This window comes from Myotis lucifugus, unplaced genomic scaffold (assembly GCF_000147115.1).
Source record: "Myotis lucifugus unplaced genomic scaffold, Myoluc2.0 scaffold_1420, whole genome shotgun sequence".
Lineage (NCBI taxonomy): Eukaryota > Metazoa > Chordata > Mammalia > Chiroptera > Vespertilionidae > Myotis > Myotis lucifugus.
Window position 1 is genome coordinate 53,467 of NW_005872468.1, and position 21,455 is coordinate 74,921.

The 21,455-nt window shown below is 46.7% G+C and overlaps 2 protein-coding genes across 2 annotated transcripts; both read right to left on the reverse strand.

The window, feature by feature from the left end:
- Positions 1-3,749: 3,749 nt before the first annotated feature.
- Positions 3,750-11,488, reverse strand: LOC102430605 (zinc finger protein 501-like). The gene is made up of 3 exons (XM_014449787.2): positions 11,405-11,488; positions 6,517-6,640; positions 3,750-5,239 (listed from the first exon to the last, which is right to left on the reverse strand). Exons 2-3 carry the CDS (start codon positions 6,635-6,637, stop codon positions 3,756-3,758), a joined length of 1,605 nt encoding a protein of 534 aa, XP_014305273.1. The 5' UTR covers positions 6,638-6,640; positions 11,405-11,488; the 3' UTR covers positions 3,750-3,755.
- Positions 11,489-12,548: 1,060 nt separating this feature from the next.
- LOC102429992 (zinc finger protein 345-like) lies at positions 12,549-21,404 on the reverse strand. The gene is made up of 3 exons (XM_023748464.1): positions 21,166-21,404; positions 18,322-18,445; positions 12,549-17,417 (listed from the first exon to the last, which is right to left on the reverse strand). Exons 2-3 carry the CDS (start codon positions 18,440-18,442, stop codon positions 15,262-15,264), a joined length of 2,277 nt encoding a protein of 758 aa, XP_023604232.1. The 5' UTR covers positions 18,443-18,445; positions 21,166-21,404; the 3' UTR covers positions 12,549-15,261.
- Between the last annotated feature and the right edge of the window lie 51 nt (positions 21,405-21,455).

Consider the following 21,455-nt stretch of genomic DNA (forward strand, 5'->3'; position numbering starts at 1 on the left):
CACACACACACACACACACACACTGGACACACCCGTGCACAAACCAGAGCAGACATACACGGACATAGAACACAGACAAAGAGAACACAATACCCACATTCACACATCAGGAACACCCAAAGGGACAGCCAATTCACACATACAAACAACAGGCAACATGCAAAACAAACTCTCTCCCAAATGCTGAGTCATAAAAACTCATGGTCTTGAAGGAAACATGAAGATTTCAGGTGCTGCCCTGGCCAGGCAACTCAATCTCTTGCAGCTTCATTTCATTCGCCCACTTCAATCAAAGGGCCTGTTCGGTTCCTGGTGAGGGCGCAGACCAGGTTGTGGGTTTGATCTGCTGTCCAGCATTTATGGAAGGCAACCGGTCCATGTTTCCTCTCACATGGATGTTCCTTTTTTTTTCTCTGTGCACCTCCCTTCCTCTCTCTTTCAAAGCAATAAACATATCCTCAGATGACGATTACAATTTTAAGAAAGAATTAAGGGGCCCTAGCTGGTTTGGCTCAGTAAATAGAGCGTCAGCCTGTGGACGGAAGGGTCCCAGGTTCGATTCTGAACAGAGGCACATGGGGAATGTGCAGGAGGCAGCTGATAGATGTTTCTCTCTCATCGTTTATGTTTCTCTCTCTCTCTCTCTCTCTCTCTCTCTCTCTCTCTCTCTCTCTCTCGCCGTTCCTCTCTGAAATCAATAAAAATATTTTTTTAAAAAAAGAATTAAGGGGTTGAAGCCTAGCCAGTTAAGCTCAGTGGATAGAGGGTCGGCCTGGGGCCTGAAGGGTCCTGGGTTCGATTCCAAGCAAGGGCACATGCCTGGGTTGAGGGTTTGATCCCCAGAAGGGGGCGTGCATGAGGCAGGCAATCAATAATTCTTTCTCATCATGGATGTTTCTATCTCTCTATCCCTCTTCCTTCCTATCTAAAATCAATAAAAAAAATATTTTTAAAAAAATATTTATAGTTTCACATTGCAAAGAATTCAGTTGAGTCATTGAGGATTGAGTGAAATAAATAAATATATCTTAGATTCTGTACTAACCTATAGTTAAAATAATAATTTCATTTTAAAAACTGGCAAAAGATTCTGACCAGACATTTCAACAAAGGAGACAAAGACAGTGTAAAGAATTGCTTGAGAAAACGTTCACCATAAAAATTTATTAGGGAAAAAATTTTAAAAATTTTATTAGGGAAATGGAGTTAAAACAAAGCAAGTTAACACTACACTCATTTCTCGGCCTATTATTAAAAAGATTAAACATCACATGTGCTGGCAGGGTTGTGGAAAAACTAGAATTTTCATTTCTTTGGGTGGTTGGAAAGCCAAAGGGAATGACCATTTTAGAACACAGTTCTGCATATACTAACAGGTAAAACATTCGCCTATACTGCATCACTTTGGTAAGTAAAACATACCTCTATATAAAGAACTGAAGGCATTATTCCCAGCAGATTTATTTTTAATATCCCAAACCTGGAAATAACTAAAACCATAGACAGATCAATAGCTAAACTGGTTATTCACAGAACACAGTATGACTCAGCCATATAAAATAATTGACCATTCATATAAGCATTCGTGTTGAATCTCAAAATGACTATGTAGCATGAAGGAAAGCAATATTTGTATACCCCTTATAGTGCTTATGAAATATTGGAAAATATTAACTGATCTTGTAAAGGAAGGAAAATCAATGACTGCATTTAGGGCTGGGGAAGGCAGAAGGAGAGATTCCAAAAGGGCAGGAGGTATATACAGGGTGAGGCACAAGAAGGTGTAGAGCTGTTGGCATGGAAATTATTACAATAATTTAAAAATAATAAAAAAAAATAAACTCTTCCCTGCCAGTGAGCCTCAGGTGTTTGAGCACCATACGTTGCCCTAAAAGGTCACTAGTTCCATTCCAGCTCAAAACACATGCCTGCCTGGATGCCCTGTGGGTGACGTGCAGGAGGAAACTGATGTTTCTTTCTAATATCACCATTTCTCTCTCTCTCTCTCTCTCTCTCTCTCTCTCTCTCTCTCTTTCTCTACCTTCCTCTCCTTGTGAAAAGTCGTTAAAATATATTTAAATATGTAAAATTCTTATTTAGAAAAATAGAGAGTCAACTCTGTGTTTTGCATATTCACATCTATATGCCTGGTTTTGCCCGAACCTCTATATGGTGAGAGATAAGTTTATGTGACATGTGACCATTTTAGAGTTTGATCCCTACGTCCAAACTCACCAAATAGTACTAATATACCTAAATAAAACCTTAAAATGTGCTTTCAAATAAAGGCCCAGATATCCGTGTCTTGTTAAAAAATTAAAATGACAACCCTATATGGGCTCTACCATCTCTCTCCTAATTTCCTGGGAGCACCAGCCTTGCCTCAGTGGAAGCAAATATTGGCAAGCAGAGAAAACTATAGCCATCAGAATCAACAGGAATGCTGACTGGGTCACAAATGCCACATCCTGGGACTGACTACAGGATTACACTTCCTCTAGCTTTGAGGTCTTGCCTGTTGAGCAAACCTTGAGGTGAACACCTTAGAGAGGCCAGAAGAGGACACAGACCCTTTAGATTATTTTCTCTAAAAAATGACTTTAGCCACAGGAAACAGTGATGGAGGAACTGAGGACGCCTGTCCACAATGACCACACAATTCACACGTCCTTAGTCCTTTGTGGGTAACGTTCAGAAGAGGTGCGATTCACCTAATTCTCTTCACTCTTTCCCACTCACTATGAATACAGGGTTTCTGACCCAATTGTAGTTCAACCTAACCCTGAGAGTCTCAATACAGCCGACACCAGCCTATGAAATGTCATTGATAACGGCACAGGGCACCTTGACAGCATGTAATACACACTGTGAACAGAGAATATAATTCACATTGTTCACAGAATCACAACAAAGCCCCCCACCCTCATCTTCAGGATGACCTCAGATTTCAATCATAGGAGGCACCAGGCTGCAGATGAGAACCAGCAAGTCATGCCAGCTTTCTTTGAGGTCTTGGGCAGCACTGCATTACAAGTGATACTGGATAAAGTGATTTTCTGAGTCCACGCTTTGCCTTCAGAAGCACAGCAGGGTGGGGATTCCCACAATATCTGTTCTCCTGTTCATGCTGACAGATCCCAAGTGTGCTTTCATATCAAGCCAATGCATAAGACCAACAAAATGAAAGGTACTAGTACATGAGTAAAAGCACCTGGACAAAAAAATCATAAACCAGAGACGGGTTAGAATATTCCACGGGTTTGCAGGTTGGTGAATAGGAACCTGAAACAATTCACCACAGCATGAGGTGAGAACCACGATGTCTCTGAGAGAGGTAGGATGGTAGCACTGGATGAACCCTCAATAACTCCATTTCCTAGTCAGAAAGGAATGAAGATCCTGCCAGGAACTTGGAGTAATCACAGTTTGCTCAGGCAGAGGTGAGAACACAGAATTCCTTTTCCCTGACCACGCAGGGGCTGTGACTGAGGCACCCTGTTCAGGTGAGCCAGGAGGTGGAGGTGAAATCGCCGCAGCCAGAAATACTCCCAGTGATTTCAATCGGGTAGTAGGCCCGAGCAGCTTAGCAAGTGCCATGCAGTTATTCAAAGCATCACTTATACTTGAAATTTCATGAGGAATCTAGGGGAGTGCATGTTGTGATAAAAGGGGTTTATATTCCATTAAATGTGTTTTAAAGAGACCTCTTCAGTGTTGTTATTGTCAATGAGAAAAAGAAAGTATTCGGTGCACATTTAAAGCTTTTCTCTGTTGTGAACAATCAGGTGTCTAAAAAGGTGAGTTTTTTGGCTAAAAGATTTCCCACATTCACTACACTCATGAGGCCTTTCTCCTGTGTGAACTCTCTTGTGCTTAAAAAGGTGACTATGGCATCTAAAAGATTTCCCACATTCACTGCATTCATAAGGTTTTTCTCCAGTGTGAACTCTCTGGTGTTCAATGAGGTTACACCTTCGACTGAAGGACTGTCCACATTCACTGCACTCATAAGGTTTTTCTTCAGTGTGAACTCTCTGGTGTTCGGTGAGGTTACCCCTTTGTATAAAGGACTTCCCACATTCAATGCACTCATAAGGTTTTTCTCCAGTGTGAATTCTCTGGTGCTCAGTAAGGTTACTCGTTTTTCTGAAGGACTGCCCACATTCACTACACTGATAAGGTTTTTCTCCAGTGTGAATTCTCCTGTGAGTAAAAAGATGACCATGATATCTAAAAGATTTCCCACATTCACTGCACTCATAAGGTTTTTCTCCAGTGTGAACTCTCTGGTGTTCAGTGAGGATACACCTTCGTCTAAAGGACTGCCTACATTCACTGCACTCATAAGGTTTTTCTCCACTGTGAACTCTCTGGTGTTCAGTGAGGTTGTACCTAAGACTGAAAGTCTTGCCACAATCAGTACACTCATATGGCTTTTCCCCAGTGTGCACTCTCTGGTGCCGATTAAGAACAGACATATACCTGAATGACTTCCCACACTCACTACACACATAGGGCTTTTCTCCAATGTGAAGTCTGTGGTGTTGATTGAGGTTAGTCTTATATCTGAAGGCCTTCCCACAATCACTACACTCATATGGCTTTTCTCCACTGTGAAATTTCGTATGTCGAATGAGGCTAGAGATTCCTCTAAAATTTTTTCTGGATTTGGTACATTCATAATCCACTTCTCCAGAACAGACTCTCTGTTGAACAACTTTCTGGTTGTTGCTAGCAGCATTTTCACATTGACGCCTCTGGTTATGACATTTTCCACTGAGAAGTTTCTGGGAAATCTCACTGCCACTGTGTGGCTCCTCAGTGTTGAGAAGGGCCTGGTGCTGGAGAAGCTCTGAGATGGCTGGCAAGTCTTCCCCAACCTCCCTCTTGGATGTAGGCAGCTCTGATAAGTAGAAGCTGCACCTGGTCACAAACGAGGCCCTGTCCACAGCTTCTTTCCAGGGCTTCTCTCCACTGGCTTCCCTCTGTTGCTGGCGAGGGTTTGCACTGAAACAGAAGTCTCTCACACGTGTGTCATTGAAGAAGGCTTTCTGCTCAAGGTACGCTGCCTGTGACTCAGTTAGGTGCAGAATGTCTTTAAACACAGAGAAACACCGCTTACACACATGGGTCCTCTGGGTTGTTGGTTCTGTCTTAGATGCCCTGACCTGTGACTCTCCTTGTACAGATACGCTCTGCTCAGGACAGGCCTCCTCATCATCCGTTTTATGGCAACAACCTGAAAACAGAGAAATGAGGAGGAACTGGATGTTGACTACGGTGATGAGGGAAGTTCCGTTACAAAAATGTGTTACACATCGTACATGCGATCCATGCAATTGTCTGAAAATAACAGATGTGCTAGCAGGATTTGGAAAAGACTCCTGTGAAGTTCTGAAACTCTGAATATCACAAAACAAGGAAAGCCTCACCAGAAACATGACACAAAGATGGCAAGCACCACATGGAATCAAAGCAGGATGGTCAGCTCCTTCTTCTACTAAAAGTGTTCAGCTGGGCTTATATGCTGGTGAAATGGGCAAGCCTTGCAGAAGGTTGCTTATGTTTTATTCCAAGTAAAATTCAGTAGCAGGGGTTCAAGGACTACTTAAGCATATATGTGCACCTCATAACACATGGGCTGGTCCATGTAGGAGAATACTGCACAGGGAGCAGTTCAGAGGGACAGAGGATGCAAAAAGGTGACAAACATGAAGTTAAACAAAAGCCATGAAGTAACAGATGAAATGATCAGTCTTCAAAATGTCAATAACGGTAAATAAAATGTAGAAATAAGGTGGTGACAAACGCACCTGCACCTAAATATTGTTGGACACAAGCGGCTTCCTGGTATGATCTGAAAAAAGCCCTCATGTGACACCTTCCCCCCGTTTCCACTCAGTAGGATCAGGCCTCATCAGAGACCATCTTCCCAGTTCACCCTGAGAGAGAACACAGGGTTCTCCATGCACCTTCTACTCTATAAATACATACAAACTAAATATTCAGAGAATGAATGAAATACAAGGGAGATGGCCAGCCAGCACTAACCCAGAGGAATTCGGATTGCAATAGTATTCAGGGAAGGAAATATTACAAACAACAATTGAGGTAGGATATTACAAGTACAGCTATGGTTCAAGTAAGTAAAGATGATAACCTGGCACAGGCTGTCACATGAGCCTTACCTGGATGAATGGTGTAGAAGTGGAAGCTATGAGGACATAGTCACCTTCCCAGGAAGAGAAAGTTCAAAGTGGGTCCCATTAAGCTCATTGCAAGACTCCTGACTCCCAGAAACTTCTTGCATTTTCTGATGCAGCGGGTGTAAGGGATGCTCGGTGAGTCCAGAGCTCAGGACTCCCCACACTGTTCACCCCTGGCAGCCACAGCCCATTTGAAAGGCCAGTGGGGGAAATTATTAGAGCCCATGGTGTGGCGGTGAGAGCTACGTTTGAAGAATAAAGGAAGAGTAGACATCACCTCAGGACACTGGGACAAACATGAAGGTCTTACCTGCAGATGAGACAAGTGCAAACACTTCCAGCATCACATTGCAGTAGAGAAGTCTCTGAGCCTCATCAAGGAGCCCCCACTCCTCCTCAGAGAAGACAATGGCCACGTCTTCAAAGTTCATATTCTGTCATAATGGGGACAGTTCAATCCACGATTAGCTTTTCTCCTAGGATTTCAAGTTCTTCATAATTCCCACCCTCCATATCCGTATGCTCCCTCTACCCTTCATCAGACAAGACACCAGGCCTTTGGCCCCTCAAAGTCACTTTCTCCTTATATTCCTACCGATACTGTGTCTTCCCACAACAATAAAGGCAGTTGAGATGAGAGCAGGTATCTGAGCTATGGGCCTCACTTGTAGGCCACACTGCCTCCTGCAGATACTCAGTCCAGAATCCTAAGTCCATGACTAAGGTTGTATGAAGTGGTTCATGTTGTTCTGGAAAACAGTGGAATGAGATGTAGGAGGTCCTTCCAGGCACAGGTTTCACATGTGGTAGAGGCTCAGAGTGAAGACAGCTGGTTCAGGAACCTGCAGGAATGCTTTTCTCTTTGATGGGAACAGGTAAGAATGGGAGCGGAGTCAGGAATAGAGGAGCTCTGTGACAGCAAGGTTGTCTGTTCTGCAAGTGATGGGGGCAATGGGAGATTTGGAGCAGCGGAGGCACGTAATCTGACTCAGGTCTCATTAGATGCCCCGTGGCTTCAGCATGGAGAGCAATATGTGTGAGAGGGAGGTGGTGTGATCATCTGGGACAGTGGTTGGCAAACTCATTAGTCAACAGAGCCAAATATCAACAGTACAACGATTGAAATTTTTTTTGAGAGCCACATTTTTTAAACTTAAACTATTTAGGTAGGCACATTGTTATTAACTTAATGAGGGTACTCCTAAACTGGCCTTTGCTAAAAACGTCCTCAATATGACTGAGGTACATTTGCTGAGGTCAACCCCTTCCAACTCTCCCATCCTCAACTCGAGCATGAATCATGTGCCTCCCCTGTGCTGCATATCCTTTGGCCCCTCCGCCTGTGCTGTGTCTCCCATCACCCATCCGACACCCTCCAATTTTTCTAACACCACTTCTTCAAAATAGACTCTCCCAGGCCTAAATCCATCCTCTGTGTATGGGCCACGAAGAATCAATCACATTTATGGAAGGCAACCGGTCCATGTTTCCTCTCACATGGATGTTCCTTTTTTTTTTTGTCTATGCCCCTCCCTTCCTCTCTCTCTAAAGCAATAAACATATCCTCAGATCAGCATTACAATTTTAAAAAAGAATTAAGGGGCCCTAGCTGGTTTGGCTCACTGGATAGAGCATCAGCCTATGGACTGAAGGGTTCCCGGTTCACATCCGGTCACAAGCACATGCACAGGTTGTGGGCTCAATACCCAGTAGGGGACGTGCAACAGGCAGCTGATCAATGATTCTCTCTCATCATTGATGTTTCTGTCTCTCTCTCTGTCCCTCTCCATTCCTCTCTGAAATCAATAAAAATATATTTAGCTCTAACCAGTTTGGCTCAGTGGATAGAGCGTTGGCCTGCAGACTGAAAGGTCCCAGGTTAGATTCTGGTCAAGCTCATGTGCCTTGGCTGTGGGCTCACCCCCATTAGGAGGTGTGCAGGAGGCAGCTAATCGATGTTTCTCTCTCATCGATGTATCTAACTCTCTATCCCACTCCCTTCCTTTCTGTAAAAATCAATAATATATATATATATACACACACACACACACACACACACACACACACATACATACACACACATATATATATATATACACACAAACACACACACACACAGCCCACCTTTACCGGGCTGCACTTGAGGTCCCTTCATGACTCACAGACTTCCTTACTCAAGTCCCATCACCCATGGCCCTCTACCCCACGCCCAGTGACTCTCACACATGCCCACTCACGCCCATAAGCAAATGAACCAGACTGACTGCAACACCCAGGCCACACCAAGTCTCACAAAATATTCCCGGTGAGTGTTTAAGAAGTAAATATGGCTCTAGCTGGCTTGACTCAGTGGATAGAGCGTCGGCCTGCGGACTGAAGGGTCCCAAGTTCGATTCCAGTCAAGGGCATGTACCTGGGTTGTGGGTACATCCCCAGTGGGGGGTGTGCAGGAGGCAGCTGATCGATGTTTCTCTCTCATCGATGTTTCTAACTCTCTCTATCCCTCTCCCTTCTTCTCTGTAAAAAAAAATCAGTAAAATAAATATTTTTTTAAAAAGAAGTAAATATGCATCAGCCCCAATCTCAACTTATTTAAATTACTCTTTCACATCCAATAATTTAAAAAAAAAAAAAAAAGGTCATCTACAACTCCTCCCTGGTCCATACACTCTCCACTACTCTTTTAAGAACTCTTTATTCTGAACCACATTTCAGTTCCAGACGCTTGTGAACTGCTCTCTGAAATATCTCACACCCTAACAGGCCAAAAATAAAACTTGTTGAATTTGCAAATGAACATTACTCTTCCCACTATGAACTTCTCCATCTCAGTTGATGGTGTTTCCATACCTCCAGCTGCTAAAACCAAACTTTCACATCATCTCTGACTCTGACCTCTCCCTCTCTCCAATTCAACATTAGAAAATCCAGGTGGCCACACCGAAAACACCGATCCAGAACCCAACTGTGTCTTCCATCTCCACAGCCCCCATCATGGGCCAGTGACCATCACAGTCACCAAGACGATCACAGCAGCCTCCATCCTAGTCTTTCCACCGCCTCCCTCTCACCCATACTGTGCATCAAGCTGCAGCCACAGGGCGTCTAAGGAGACCTGAGTCAGATCCCCTGCCTCCACTGCTCCAAACCTCCCACTGTTCCCATCACCTGCAGAACAGATACCCACATTGTCACAAAGCTTATTTAGACCTGAATCCTTTCCAAGTATTACCAGTTTCTTCCTTCCTTCCATCCTTCCTTCCTTCCTTCCTTCCTCCCTTCCTCCCTTCCTCCCTTCCTCCCTTCCTCCCTTCCTCCCTTCTTTCCTTCCTTCTAAGATACTTACTGGTTCCTGAACTACCTCAGTCTTCATTCCGAGTCTGCACACTCTGGAACCTGTTCCTGGAAGGACCTCTCACATCCCATCTCACTAGTTAAAAACAGGGGCCACTCATATGACACTAGACATGGAATTAGGATTCTGGGGTTGATGTCTCTTCAAGGACCCGAGGTCCCAGGGCTGCAAGAGAGGCTGGACAGTCCCAGGACCCCACTACCTCAGAGGCCACAACCCTGAAATCAGCTCCAGAAAGTGATAGGGAGGACTTATGATCTGACAGAGAGAGCACCTGAATTAATGTGAACAATAATCATATTATTTTGAAATTCTGAAATACATATACGTGTAGGAACAGAGGGATAAGTTGTGTTTTCTTTTTTTCTTTTCTAAGTTTCATTTCTCAGGGAGGGCACCTGTCCATCCCTTTGATCCCAAACAAAGTGATGGAGGAGGTGATTTCGCCGCAGACAATGTCCGCTGCACCCAGCAAGCACACACAACCCGTAAGCATGACCAGGCCGACCCCTCCAGGAACCAAGACATCATCTCATCACCCGACAACCGAGAACAATGGTTAATTCTACTGACCCCAGGGCTACACGCAGCTGCGTTCCTTTGCCCGCCCACTCCAGCCCATTTTCCCTATAGAATCCTGCCGCCTGCACCTGATTGTAAGTCAGGTTTTGGATGCCTGTAAGCGCCCAGTCTCAGCGGTTCTCAACCTGTGGGTCGCGACCCCCTTGGGGGTCGAACGACCCTTTCACAGGGGTCGCCTAAGACCATCGGAAAACACATATAGAATTCCATATTGTTTTTGTGATGAATCACTATGCTTTCATTATGTTCCATTTGTAACAATGAAAATACATCCTGCATATCAGAGATTTACATGACGATTCATCACAGTAGCGACATGACAGTGATGAAGTAGCCACGAAAATAATGTTATGGTTGGGGGTCAGCACAGCATGAGGAACTGTATTAAAGGGTCGCGGCATCAGGAAGGTTGAGAACCACTGCCCTGTCTTCTTGGTTGGCCGGCCTTCCCAATGAAGGCCTCATAGGATTCAACCCAGCCTTCCTTATTGGACATGGAAACAGGCATTCAGAGCCCACCCCGGGGTTTCCCGGGAACAAAACCAGTACTTCAAGGCGATTCGACAAACCCGAAACCCCAGTACTTCAAAGCGATGATCTGTGGAAAGAGAAAGGTCTGCCGAGAGCCTGGCCACCACCGCCAGACTTAGGGGCTCAGGCTGCCCAGCCCTGGAGCCTGGTGACCTCCAGATGCCTGCATGGCCTCAGGGCTCGGTCCTCAGTGCACACCCTTGACAAGTTCCTTATATTTTTTTTAAATATATTTTTATTAATTTCAGAGAGGAAGGGAGAAGGAGAGATAGAGATATCCATGGTGAGAGAGAATCATGGATCGGCTGCCACTTGCACGCCCCCTACTGGGGATCGAGCCTGCAGCCTGGCAACTGCCCTTGACCGGAATCGAACCCGGGACCCTTCAGTCTGCAGGCCGACGCTCTATCCACTGAGCCACACCAGCCGGGGCAAGTCCCTTATCTTTCAAAGGACTTCTCCTTCCGGGCCCCAACTGCTGTCGTCTCCCTTCTCGTCTGTTCTTCCTCTGGGCAGTTTTGGGAAAAGTTCACAACCATCGGATGACGCCGGGGCCCTGAACAGGAAGTGAACCCCCTCCCGGACCCGCCGCTCGTCCTCTCCGTCGCCTTTAGACACACACCAGGCCTGGGTGCCCCCCTCCCGGCTCAGCCCCCCACGGCCTCCCCCGGCGGCCCCGCAGCCCGGCGCCCTCCCTCCCCTCACACCCCGGGGCCCCACGAGGACTCACTGCGCTGGACGCTGCGCCCTGGGCGGCGGGACCCGAGCGGCGCCGGCCCCGAGGCTGGAGGGTCCGATGGGGAGAGGCCGAGGGGCCTCTGTCGCCGGAGAGGAGTCGGGGAGCCTCGGGGACCCCAGTCCTGGGGGTTGCGGTGCCACGAGCCTCAGGGACACCCTGCCCCGCGGGGACGCCGCCCGCTCCGCCTCCTGCTCCGGCTGACCCGGAAGTGGAGCCTGGGACTCTGAGAACAACAGGAAGTCCCGCCCAAACCGATGAGCTCCAGGACCCTCTCTTGGGCTTTCATTGGCTACACCCCCTTAGGCGCACTGCCCTCTGGGTAATGCACTTTTCTTGGCCCGGCAGGTGGCATTAGGAGGCCAGTCGCTCACTGACCATTGCAGGTATTGGTGCTGGGGCGCTGAGTGGCGCTGGGAAATGGCAATTTCAGCTTTCGGTAGCTGGTCCCAGGTGTTTGTTGTTATTGTTTAAAATATATTTCTTTGCCGAAACCGGTTTGGCTCAATGGATAGAGCATCGGCCTGCGGACTGAAAGGTCCCAGGTTTGATTCCGATCAAGGGCATGAACCTTGGTTGTGGGCACATCCCCATTAGGAGATGTGCAGGAGGCAGCTAATCGATGTTTCTCTCTCATCGATGTATCTAACTCTCTATCCCACTCCCTTTCTGTAAAAATCAATAAAATATGTATATATATACATTTTTTTTTAAGAATTAAGGGGTTGAGCCCTAGCCGGTTTGGCTCAGTGGATAGACTGTAGGCCTGGGGACTGAAGGGTCCTGGATTCGATTCCAAGCAAGGGCACATGCCTGGCTTGCGGGTTTGATCCCCAGTAGGGGGTGTGCAGAAGGTAGCCGATCAATTATTCTCTCTCATCATTGATGTTTCTAACTCTCTATCCCTTTCCCTTACTCTCTAAAATCAATCAATAAATATTTTTTTAAAAAATATATAGTTTCACATTGCAAAGAAGTCAGTTGACTCACTGAGGATTGAGTGAAATGAAATAATATATCTTAGATGCTGCACTAACCTACTAGTTAAAATAATAAATTTATTTTAAAATTTGTCAAAATATTCTGACCAGATATTTCAACAAAGGAGAAAAAGACAGTGTGAAGAATTGCTTGAAAAAACGTTCAACATAAAAATTTATTAGGGAAATGGAATTAAAACAAAGCAAGTTAACACTATACTCATTTCTCGGCCTATTATTAAAAGGATTAAACATCACATGTGCTGGCAGGGTTGTGGAAAAACTAGAATTTTCATTACTGTGGGTGGATGGCAAGGCAAAGGGAATGGCCATTTTAGACCACAGTTCTGCATACACTAACAGGTAAAACATTCGCCTACACTGCATCAGTTTGATAAGTAAAACATACATCTATATAAAGAATTGAAGGCAATATTCCCAGCAGACTTATTTTTAATATCCCAAACCTGGAAATAACTAAAACCACTGAAAGATTAATAGATCAAGTGGTAATTTGCAGAACACAATACGACTCAGCAATAAAAAATAATCAACTATTCACATAAGCATCATGTTGAATCTCAAGATAACTGTGTAGCATGAAGGAGAGCAATATTTGTGTACCCCTTATACTGCTTACGGAATTATGAAAAATATTAACTAACCTTGTAAAGAAAGAAAAATCAATGACTGCATTTAGGGCTGAGGAAGGCAGAAGGAGAGATGACAAAAGGGCAGGAGGTAACTACAGGGTGTGGCAAAGTAGGTGTAGAGCTGTTGGCATAGAAATTACTATAATAATTTAAAAATAATGAAAAACAAGAATAAACTCCTCCCTGGCTAGTGAACGTCAGGTTTTGAGCACCATCTCTTGCCCTAGAAGGTCACTGGTTCCATTCCATCTCCTGGCACATGCCTACCTGGGTGCCATGTAGTTTACGTTTAGGAGGCAGCTGTCTGATGTGTCTTTCTAATAACACCACTTCTCTCTCTCTCTCTCTCTCTCTCTCTCTCTCTCTCTCTCTCCCTTCCTCTTTGTGAAAAGTCAATAAAAATAATTTGAAATATGTAAAATACTTATTTAGAAAAATAGAGAGTCAACTCTGTGTTCTGCATAATCACATCTGTATGCCTGGTTTGCCTTAACCTGTATATGGTGAGAGAAAAGTTTATGTCACACGTGACCGTTTCAGAGCTTGATCCCTATGTCCCAGTTCACCAAACAGTACACATTAGATAAGTGCATTTTGTTGCATCTAAGTTGCAAATAAACATTAAAAAACCTTAAATTGTGCTTCAAAATAAAGGCCTAGATATCCGTCTTGTTAGAAAATTAAATTGACAACCCTATATGGGCTCTACCATCCCTCTCCTAATTCCCTAGGAGGACCAGCCTTGCCTCAGTGGCAGCAAATCTTGGCAAGCAGGGAAGACTATGGCCATCAAATCACAGGAATGCACACTGGGTAACAAAAGCCACATCCTGGGACTGACTACAGGATTACCCTTCCTCTAGCTTTGAGGTCTTCCCTGTTGAGCAAACCTTGAGGTGAACACCTTAGAGAGGCCAGAAGAGGAAACAGACCCTTTAGATTATATTCTGTAAAAATGACTTTAGCCACAGGAAACAGTGATAAAGGAACTGAGGACGCCTGTCCACAATGACCACACAAGTCACAAATCCTTGGTCATTTGTGGGTAACATGCAGAAGAGGTGCGATTCACCTAATTCTCTGCACTCTTTCCCACTCACTATGAATACAGGGTTTCTGACCCAGTTGTAGTTCAAACTAACCCTCAGAGTCTCAATACAAGTGACACCAGCCTATGAAATGCCATTCATAACGGCACAGAGCACCTTGACAGCATGTAATACACACTGTGAACGGAGAATATAATTCACATTGTTCACAGAAGCACAACAAAGCCCTCTCACCCCCATCTTCAGGATGACCTCAGACCGCAATCATAGGAGGCACCAGGCTGCAAATGAGAACCACCAAGTCATGCCGGCTTTCTTTCCAGGTCTTGGGCAGCACTGCACTACAAGTGAATACTGGACAGTGATTTTCTGACTCCACGCTTTGCCTTTGGGAGCATAGCAGGTTGGGGATTCCCACAATATCTGTTCCCCTGTTCATGCTGACAGATCCCAAGTGTGCTTTCAGATCAAGCCAGGCAATGAATAGGACCAACAAAATGAAAGTTACTAGTACATGAGTAAATCACCTGAACAAAAAGATCATAAACCAGAGACGTGTTATTAAATTCCATGGGGTTGCAGGTTGGTGGATTGGAACCTGAAGCAATTCATCACAGCATAAGGTGAGAGCCACTATGTCTCTGAGAGAGGTAGCTCTTCTTAGCTGAGGATGGGTGCGCTGGATGAACCCTCAATCAACTCCATTTCCTAGTCAGAAAGGAATGAAGATCCTGCCAGGAGCTTGGAGGAATCACAGTTTGCTCAGGCGGAGGTGAGAACACAGAATCCTTTTTCCCTGACCACGCAGGGGCTGTGACTGATGCACCCTGATCAGGTGAGCCAGGTGGTGCAGGTGAAATCGCCTCAGCCAGGAATAGTCCCACTGTTTTCAATCGGGTAGTAGGCCCGAGTATATTAGCAAGTGCCATGCAGTTATTTAAAGCATCACTTGTACTTGAAATTTAATGAGGAATTAAGCGGAGTGCGTGTTGTGATAAAAGGGGTTTATGTTCTGTTAATTGTGTATAAAAGAGTCCCCTTCAGTGTTGTTATTATCAAAGAGAAAAAGAAAGTATTCGGTGCCCATTTAAAGCTTTTCTCCATTGTGAACAATCAGGTGTCTAAGGTGGTGAGATTTTTGGCTAAAACATTTCCCACATTCACTACACTCAAGGTTTTTCTCCAGTGTGAATTCTCCTGTGCTTAAAAAGGTGACCATGGCATCTAAAAGATTTCCCACATTCACTGCACTCATATGGTTTTTCTCCAGTGTGAACTCTCTGGTGTTGAGTGAGGTTGCACCTATGACTGAAAGTCTTGCCACAATCAGTACACTCATAAGGTTTTTCTCCAGTGTGAACTCTCCGGTGTTTAGTGAGGGCAGACCTTAGTCTGAAGGACTGCCCACATTCACTACACTCATAAGGTTTTTCTCCAGTGTGAACTCCCTGGTGTTCAGTGAGGCTGTACCTACGACTGAAAGTCTTACCACAATCAGTACACTCATAAGGTTTTTCTCCAGTGTGAACTCTCTGGTGTTTAGTGAGGGCAGACTTTCCTTTGAAGGACTGCCCACATTCACTGCACTCATAAGGTTTTTCTCCAGTGTGAACTCTCTGGTGCTTAGTAAGCTTACTCCTTTCTCTGAAGGACTGCCCACATTCACTACACTCATACGGTTTTTTTCCAGTGTGAACTCTCTGGTGCTTAGTAAGCGTACTCCTGGCTCTGAAGGACTGCCCACATTCACTACACTCATAAGGTTTTTCTCCAGTGTGAATTCTTCTGTGCTTAAAAAGGTGACCATGGCATCTAAAAGATTTCCCACATTCACTGCACTCATAAGGTTTTTCTCCAGTGTGAACTCTCTGGTGTACAGTGAGGTTGGACCTATGACTGAAAGTCTTGCCACAATCAGTACACTCATAAGGTTTTTCCTCAGTGTGAACTCTCTGGTGCTTAGTAAGCATACTCCTTTCTCTGAAGGACTGCCCACATTCAATACACTCATAAGGTTTTTCTCCAGTGTGAATTCTCCTGTGGGTAAAAAGGTGACCATGGCATCTAAAAGATTTCCCACATTCACTGCACTCATAAGGTTTTTCTCCAGTGTGAACTCTGTGGTGTTTAGTGAGTGCATACCCTCGTCTGAAGGACTGCCCACATTCACTACACTCATAAGGTTTTTCTCCAGTGTGAACTCTCTGGTGTACAGTGAGGTTGGACTTATGACTGAAAGTCTTGCCACAATCAGTACACTCATAAGGTTTTTCTCCAGTGTGAACTCTGTGGTGTTTAGTGAGGGCATACCTTCGTCTGAAGGACTGCCCACATTCACTACACTCATAAGGTTTTTCTTCAGTGTGAACTCTCCGGTGTTTAGTGAGGGCAGACCTTAGTCTGAAGGACTGCCCACATTCACTGCACTCATAAGGTTTTTCTCCAGTGTGAGTTCTCTGGTGTTCAGTGAGGTTGTACCTATGACTTAAAGTCTTGCCACAATCAATACGCTCATATGGCTTTTCCTCAGTGTGAACTCTTTGGTGTACAGTGAGGTTGTACCTACGACTGAAAGTCTTGCCACAATCAGTACACACATAGGGCTTTTCTCTAATGTGAAGTCTGTGGTGTTGATTGAGGTTAGTCTTACATCTGAAGGCCTTCCCACAATCACTACACTCATATGGCTTTTCTCCAGTGTGAACTTTCCTATGTCGAATGAGGCTAGAGATTCCTCTAAAAATTTTTCCATATTTGTTACATTCATAATTCACTTCTCCAGAGCAGACGCTCTGTTGTACAACTTTCTGGTTGTGGCTGGCAGCATTTTCACATTGACCCCACTGGTTATGACGTTTTCCACTGAGAAGTTTCTGGGAACTCTCACTGCCACTGTGTGGCTCCTCAGCGTTGAGAGGGGCCTGGGGCTGGAGAAGCTCTGAGATGGCTGGCAAGTCTTCCCCACCCTCCTTATTGGGTGAATGTACCCAAGATAAGTAGAAGCTGCACCTGGTCACAAACGAGGCCCTGTCCACAGCTTCTTTCCAGGGCTTCTCTCCACTGGCTTCCCTCTGTTGCTGGTGAGGGTTTGCACTGAAACAGAAGTCTCTCACACATGCGTCACTGAAGAAGGCCTTCTGCTCAAAGTCTGCTGCTTGTGACTCAGTCAGGTGCAGAATGTCTTTTAACACAGAGACACACCTCCCACAGAGAGGGGTCCTCTGGGTTGCTGGCTCTGTCTTAGAAGCACCAACCTGTGACTCCCCTTGTACAGATACACTCTGCTCAGAACAGGCCTCCGCATCATCTGTTTTATGCCAACAACCTGCAAACAGAGAAATGCTGAGTAAATGAATGTTGGTTGTGGTGACAGGGGAAGTCCAAATGGAAAAGTGTTTTGCACATAATACATGGGTTCCGTGCAATTGTCTGAAAATAAGAGAGGAGCAGGAAGGATTAATAAGAGGCCGCTGTGAAGTCTGGGCCACTGATGATCACAAAACAGGGAAGGCCTCACCAGAAATATGACACAACACATGGCAAGGACCACATGGAAGAGAAGCCAGATCTCCACCTCAGTCTTCTGCTAACAGCGCTCAGCAGGGCTTGTTTGCTGGTGACAGGGGCAAGCTGTGCAGGAGGTTGGGTAGGTCTTTTTCCAAGTAAAATTCAATAAAGGAGTAGGTGGTTTCAAGGACTGCATAAGCACGTATGTGCACCTCCTAACACATGTGCCGGTCCATGCTGAGGAGTACTGCAGAGGCAGCAGAGCAGAGGGACAGGTGATGAAGAGGCGAGCAGTAGCAGTTCTTGCAATAGTGTTCAGGAAAGAGAATTTTACAAACAACTAAGGAGGTTTTACAGTAACAGGCCATGGCTCATGTCAGGAAAGACCATAACCTGGCACAGGCCGTCACACAGAACCTTGAACTAGAGGAAGGGGGAAGAAGTGAAAGCCCTATATGTAGACAGTCACCCTCCCAGGAAGAGAATGTGCAAGGTGGGACCCAGTAAGGTCACTGTAAGACTCCTGACTCCCGGACACTTCCTGTACTTTTTGAGGCAACGGGTGTGAGGGATATTCCTGGAGTCCTTTGCTCAGGGCTCTCCGCAGAGCTCACCCCTAGCAGCCACAGCGCATTTGACAGGACAGTGGGGGCAATTAGCAGGGCCTATGGTCTGGCTATGGGACATCACCTCAGGACACCGGGGGAATGTGAAGGTCTTACCTACAGATGACACCAGTGCAAACACTTCCAGCATCACATCGCAGTATAGAAGTCTCTGAGGCTCATCAAGGAGGCCCCACTCGCCCTCGGAGAAGGCAATGGCCACGTCCTCAAAGTTCATATCCTGTTGTAATGGGAACAGCACAGCCCATGATCAAATCTTCTCCTAAGATTCCAAGTCTGTCATACTCCCCACCCTCCACATCCATTGCTTTCTCTATTCCACACATCAGAGAAGATAGCAGGCCTTTGAACCAGCAAAGTCACTGTCTTCTTAAATTCCTACTGATATTTATTTTGTCTTCCCACAACAATAAAGGCAGTTGAGCAGAGAGAAGATACCTGAGCTCTGGGCCTCCCATGTAGGCCACACTGCCTCTTTCAATAGAATGGGTGTCAAGAACATAAAGAGAGTGTGAGTGATTTGATACTGGTCTTGTCAGGCAATACCCTTGTAGTTCCCAAGATTGTCCTCAAAGACACTAAAAACATGACATCACACTTCACTTTTACAACCCAGTCCTGGGTGCTGAGGCCAACACTTTGCACTACCTGCGGCTCATATTCTTTGAACCACACGTCTCTCACACAGCTTCCTTCCCACAGGTACAATGTCAAACGTAACACAAATATGCCGTGATGCGCACAGTTTATTTCCTAATCATCTTCTTTGCCAACATTGTAGTTCACCACCTTCATAATCTATTTTTCTCTTGCCCTTCTCTCTCACCCATGCCAGTGGAGATTTGCAAGCGCGGGTAACACTGATTTATGCTCTCATTCCAATAGATCAGTGGGTCAGCCCTCAACAAAAAAAGACAGGAGGGTAGATAAATGGCAAACGTATGGAACTGGCACGCAGCACCACAACACCACTCTTTTCAGGCAATTTCCCTAAAATCCCCCTTATTGTATCAGAAAGACACCAGCAGAAATGGACTCACCTTCATTCACTCTTATGTCAATATCAGGGCCCTGTGGCCATGAATTCTCTCCCCCACACCAAGGGCACATGACTTTCTCCCACACCTCTCTCACACCTGCACTCCCACAGCCCCAGCCCCCACAGGCATCTCCTTGGCCTCTTACTCATTACTCAGCAGGTGTGGTCCAGAGAATGCCTGCCCAATTCAAACAGGATCAAGTCCTGCCCAGACACTCAGAGGCAGCCTGGAGTCCTGCTCTGAAGGCCTCTCTCCATGACTCTATTTTCCTTCAACCTCAATTATTGAGAAACACAATCAGACCTCAGATATCCAGAGCCCACCTCCCCTGCTGCTGCACTCGATGTTCCTTCAGCAGACACAGTCAACATCTCTCCACTTACCCATCACTCAAGTCCCAGCCCCGATGGCCCGCTGCACCGAGCCCAGTGAGTCTCACAGATGACCACTCAAGCCTCTAAGCTAATCCACAAGTCTGACTGCAACACCCCCGGCCACACCAAGGGTCACAGCAAAAATCCCGGTGAGTGTTTAGAGAAGTAACTATGTACCAGCCCTAGCCTCATCCTGTGTGAATTACTCTTCAGCCTCCAATTCATCTCATGGCCACTCATCTTTAAAGGCCTTGACCTTTGCAAAGCCATTATCTCTTCAACACTCTACAGACCACTCTGTCCCCTTGTTATGACACCCACGTCCCACAAACAGGGGCCCCGGCAGGAAACCCGTCCTCAGGGTCACACTGATCCTCTGAGCTACCACTACCATTACCATCCTGACCATGATTCCCGTATTAAAGTGATCTATGGTCCTGGCTGATTGTGTCACTTGACTAAGCATCAACCCACCACTAAGAGGTCGAAGATACATACCAGTCCCAGTCAAGTCCCCTGCCTGGGTTTGGGACTGGATATAAATAGGGTCATGCAGGAGGGAACTGAACCTGGTTTCTTCCTCATGGAAGAATTACTGCACTCCCACAGCCCCAGCCCCCATAGGCATATGCCTTTCTCCATCTAAAATTAACCAAATTATATATATATTTTTTAAATTTTATTATTTTAAAGATATATTTTATGGCTTTCAGAGAGGAAAGTAGAGGGAGAGTTAGAAACATCAATGATGAGAATCATTGATCAACTGTCTCCAGCACGACCCCTACTGTGGATTGAGCACCCAACCCAGCCATGTGCCTTGAGCAGAATCAAACCTGGGATCCTTCAGTCCACAGGCCAACGCTCTATCCACTGGGCAACACCAGCTGTGTGTGTGTGTGTTTTAAAGTACACCTGCCAGTTGCTGAACCAGCTCAGCCTTTACTCCAAGCCTTTGCACATTCTGGTCCCTGTGCCTGGGAGGAACCCCCACCCCTCATTCCACTCGTTGCCAAAACCAGGGTCCACGTCATAAAGCCCCAGCCGTGGCCTCAGGACTCTGGGCTGAGTGTCCCCAGGTCCCAGGGCGGGAAGAGGGGCCGACGGCCCAGGATCCCACGACCTCAGAGGCCACCAGAGAGTGAGGCCCTGACAGGAGCCCCACAGCCCCGTCCCCTCAGCGGCTCTGCACCCGCAGGAAACCGGTGGAACCAAAAGGCTGAGGGCCGGGCACCCACCCCAGGACCCAGGGGCTCCGGCTGCTCAGGGCCCTGGCCCCGCCCCGGGGGGAGTGATGCCCGCCGCCCTCGGGGCTCACGGTCCCTCTTTGCTCACAACCACCCCCGGCCCCGGCGCCCGAGCAGGAAGTGAACCTCCCCCCGGACCCGCCGCTCGTCCTCTCCGTCGCCTTTAGACACAAACCAGGCCTGGGTGCCCCTCCGGCTCAGCCCCCCACGGCCTCCCCGGCGGCCCCGCAGCCCGGCGCCCTCCCTCCCCTCACACCCCGGGGCCCCACGAGGACTCACTGCGCTGGACGCTGCGCCCTGGGCGGCGGGACCCGAGCGGCGCCGGCCCGGAGGCTGGGGGGTCCGATGGGGTGAGGCCGAGGGGACTCTGTCGGCGGAGAGGAGGCGGGGAGCCTGGGGGACCCCAGTCCCAGGGGCTGCGGGTCCAAAAGCCCCAGACCCACCCTGCACAGCGGGGGCGCTGCCTTCTGCTACATGGGCCGAAGCCCGAGTCCCAGAACAGAACAAAAAATCCAAAAGTCCGCGGGGAGGAGGACGCCGGAAGTCCCGCCCTAATGGAATGAGCCGCC

Bases quoted from the DNA above. Each gene is read 5' to 3' on its own strand.
- LOC102430605 (XM_014449787.2), bottom strand. From the start codon at position 6,637: ATGAACTTTGAAGACGTGGCCATTGTCTTCTCTGAGGAGGAGTGGGGG. The intron at 5,240-6,516 runs GTAAGACCTTCA...CTCTGTTTTCAG, and splicing joins TGCACTTGTCTCATCTGCAG to GTTGTTGCCATAAAACGGAT.
- LOC102429992 (XM_023748464.1), bottom strand. From the start codon at position 18,442: ATGAACTTTGAGGACGTGGCCATTGCCTTCTCCGAGGGCGAGTGGGGC. The intron at 17,418-18,321 runs GTAAGACCTTCA...CTCTGTTTGCAG, and splicing joins TGCACTGGTGTCATCTGTAG to GTTGTTGGCATAAAACAGAT.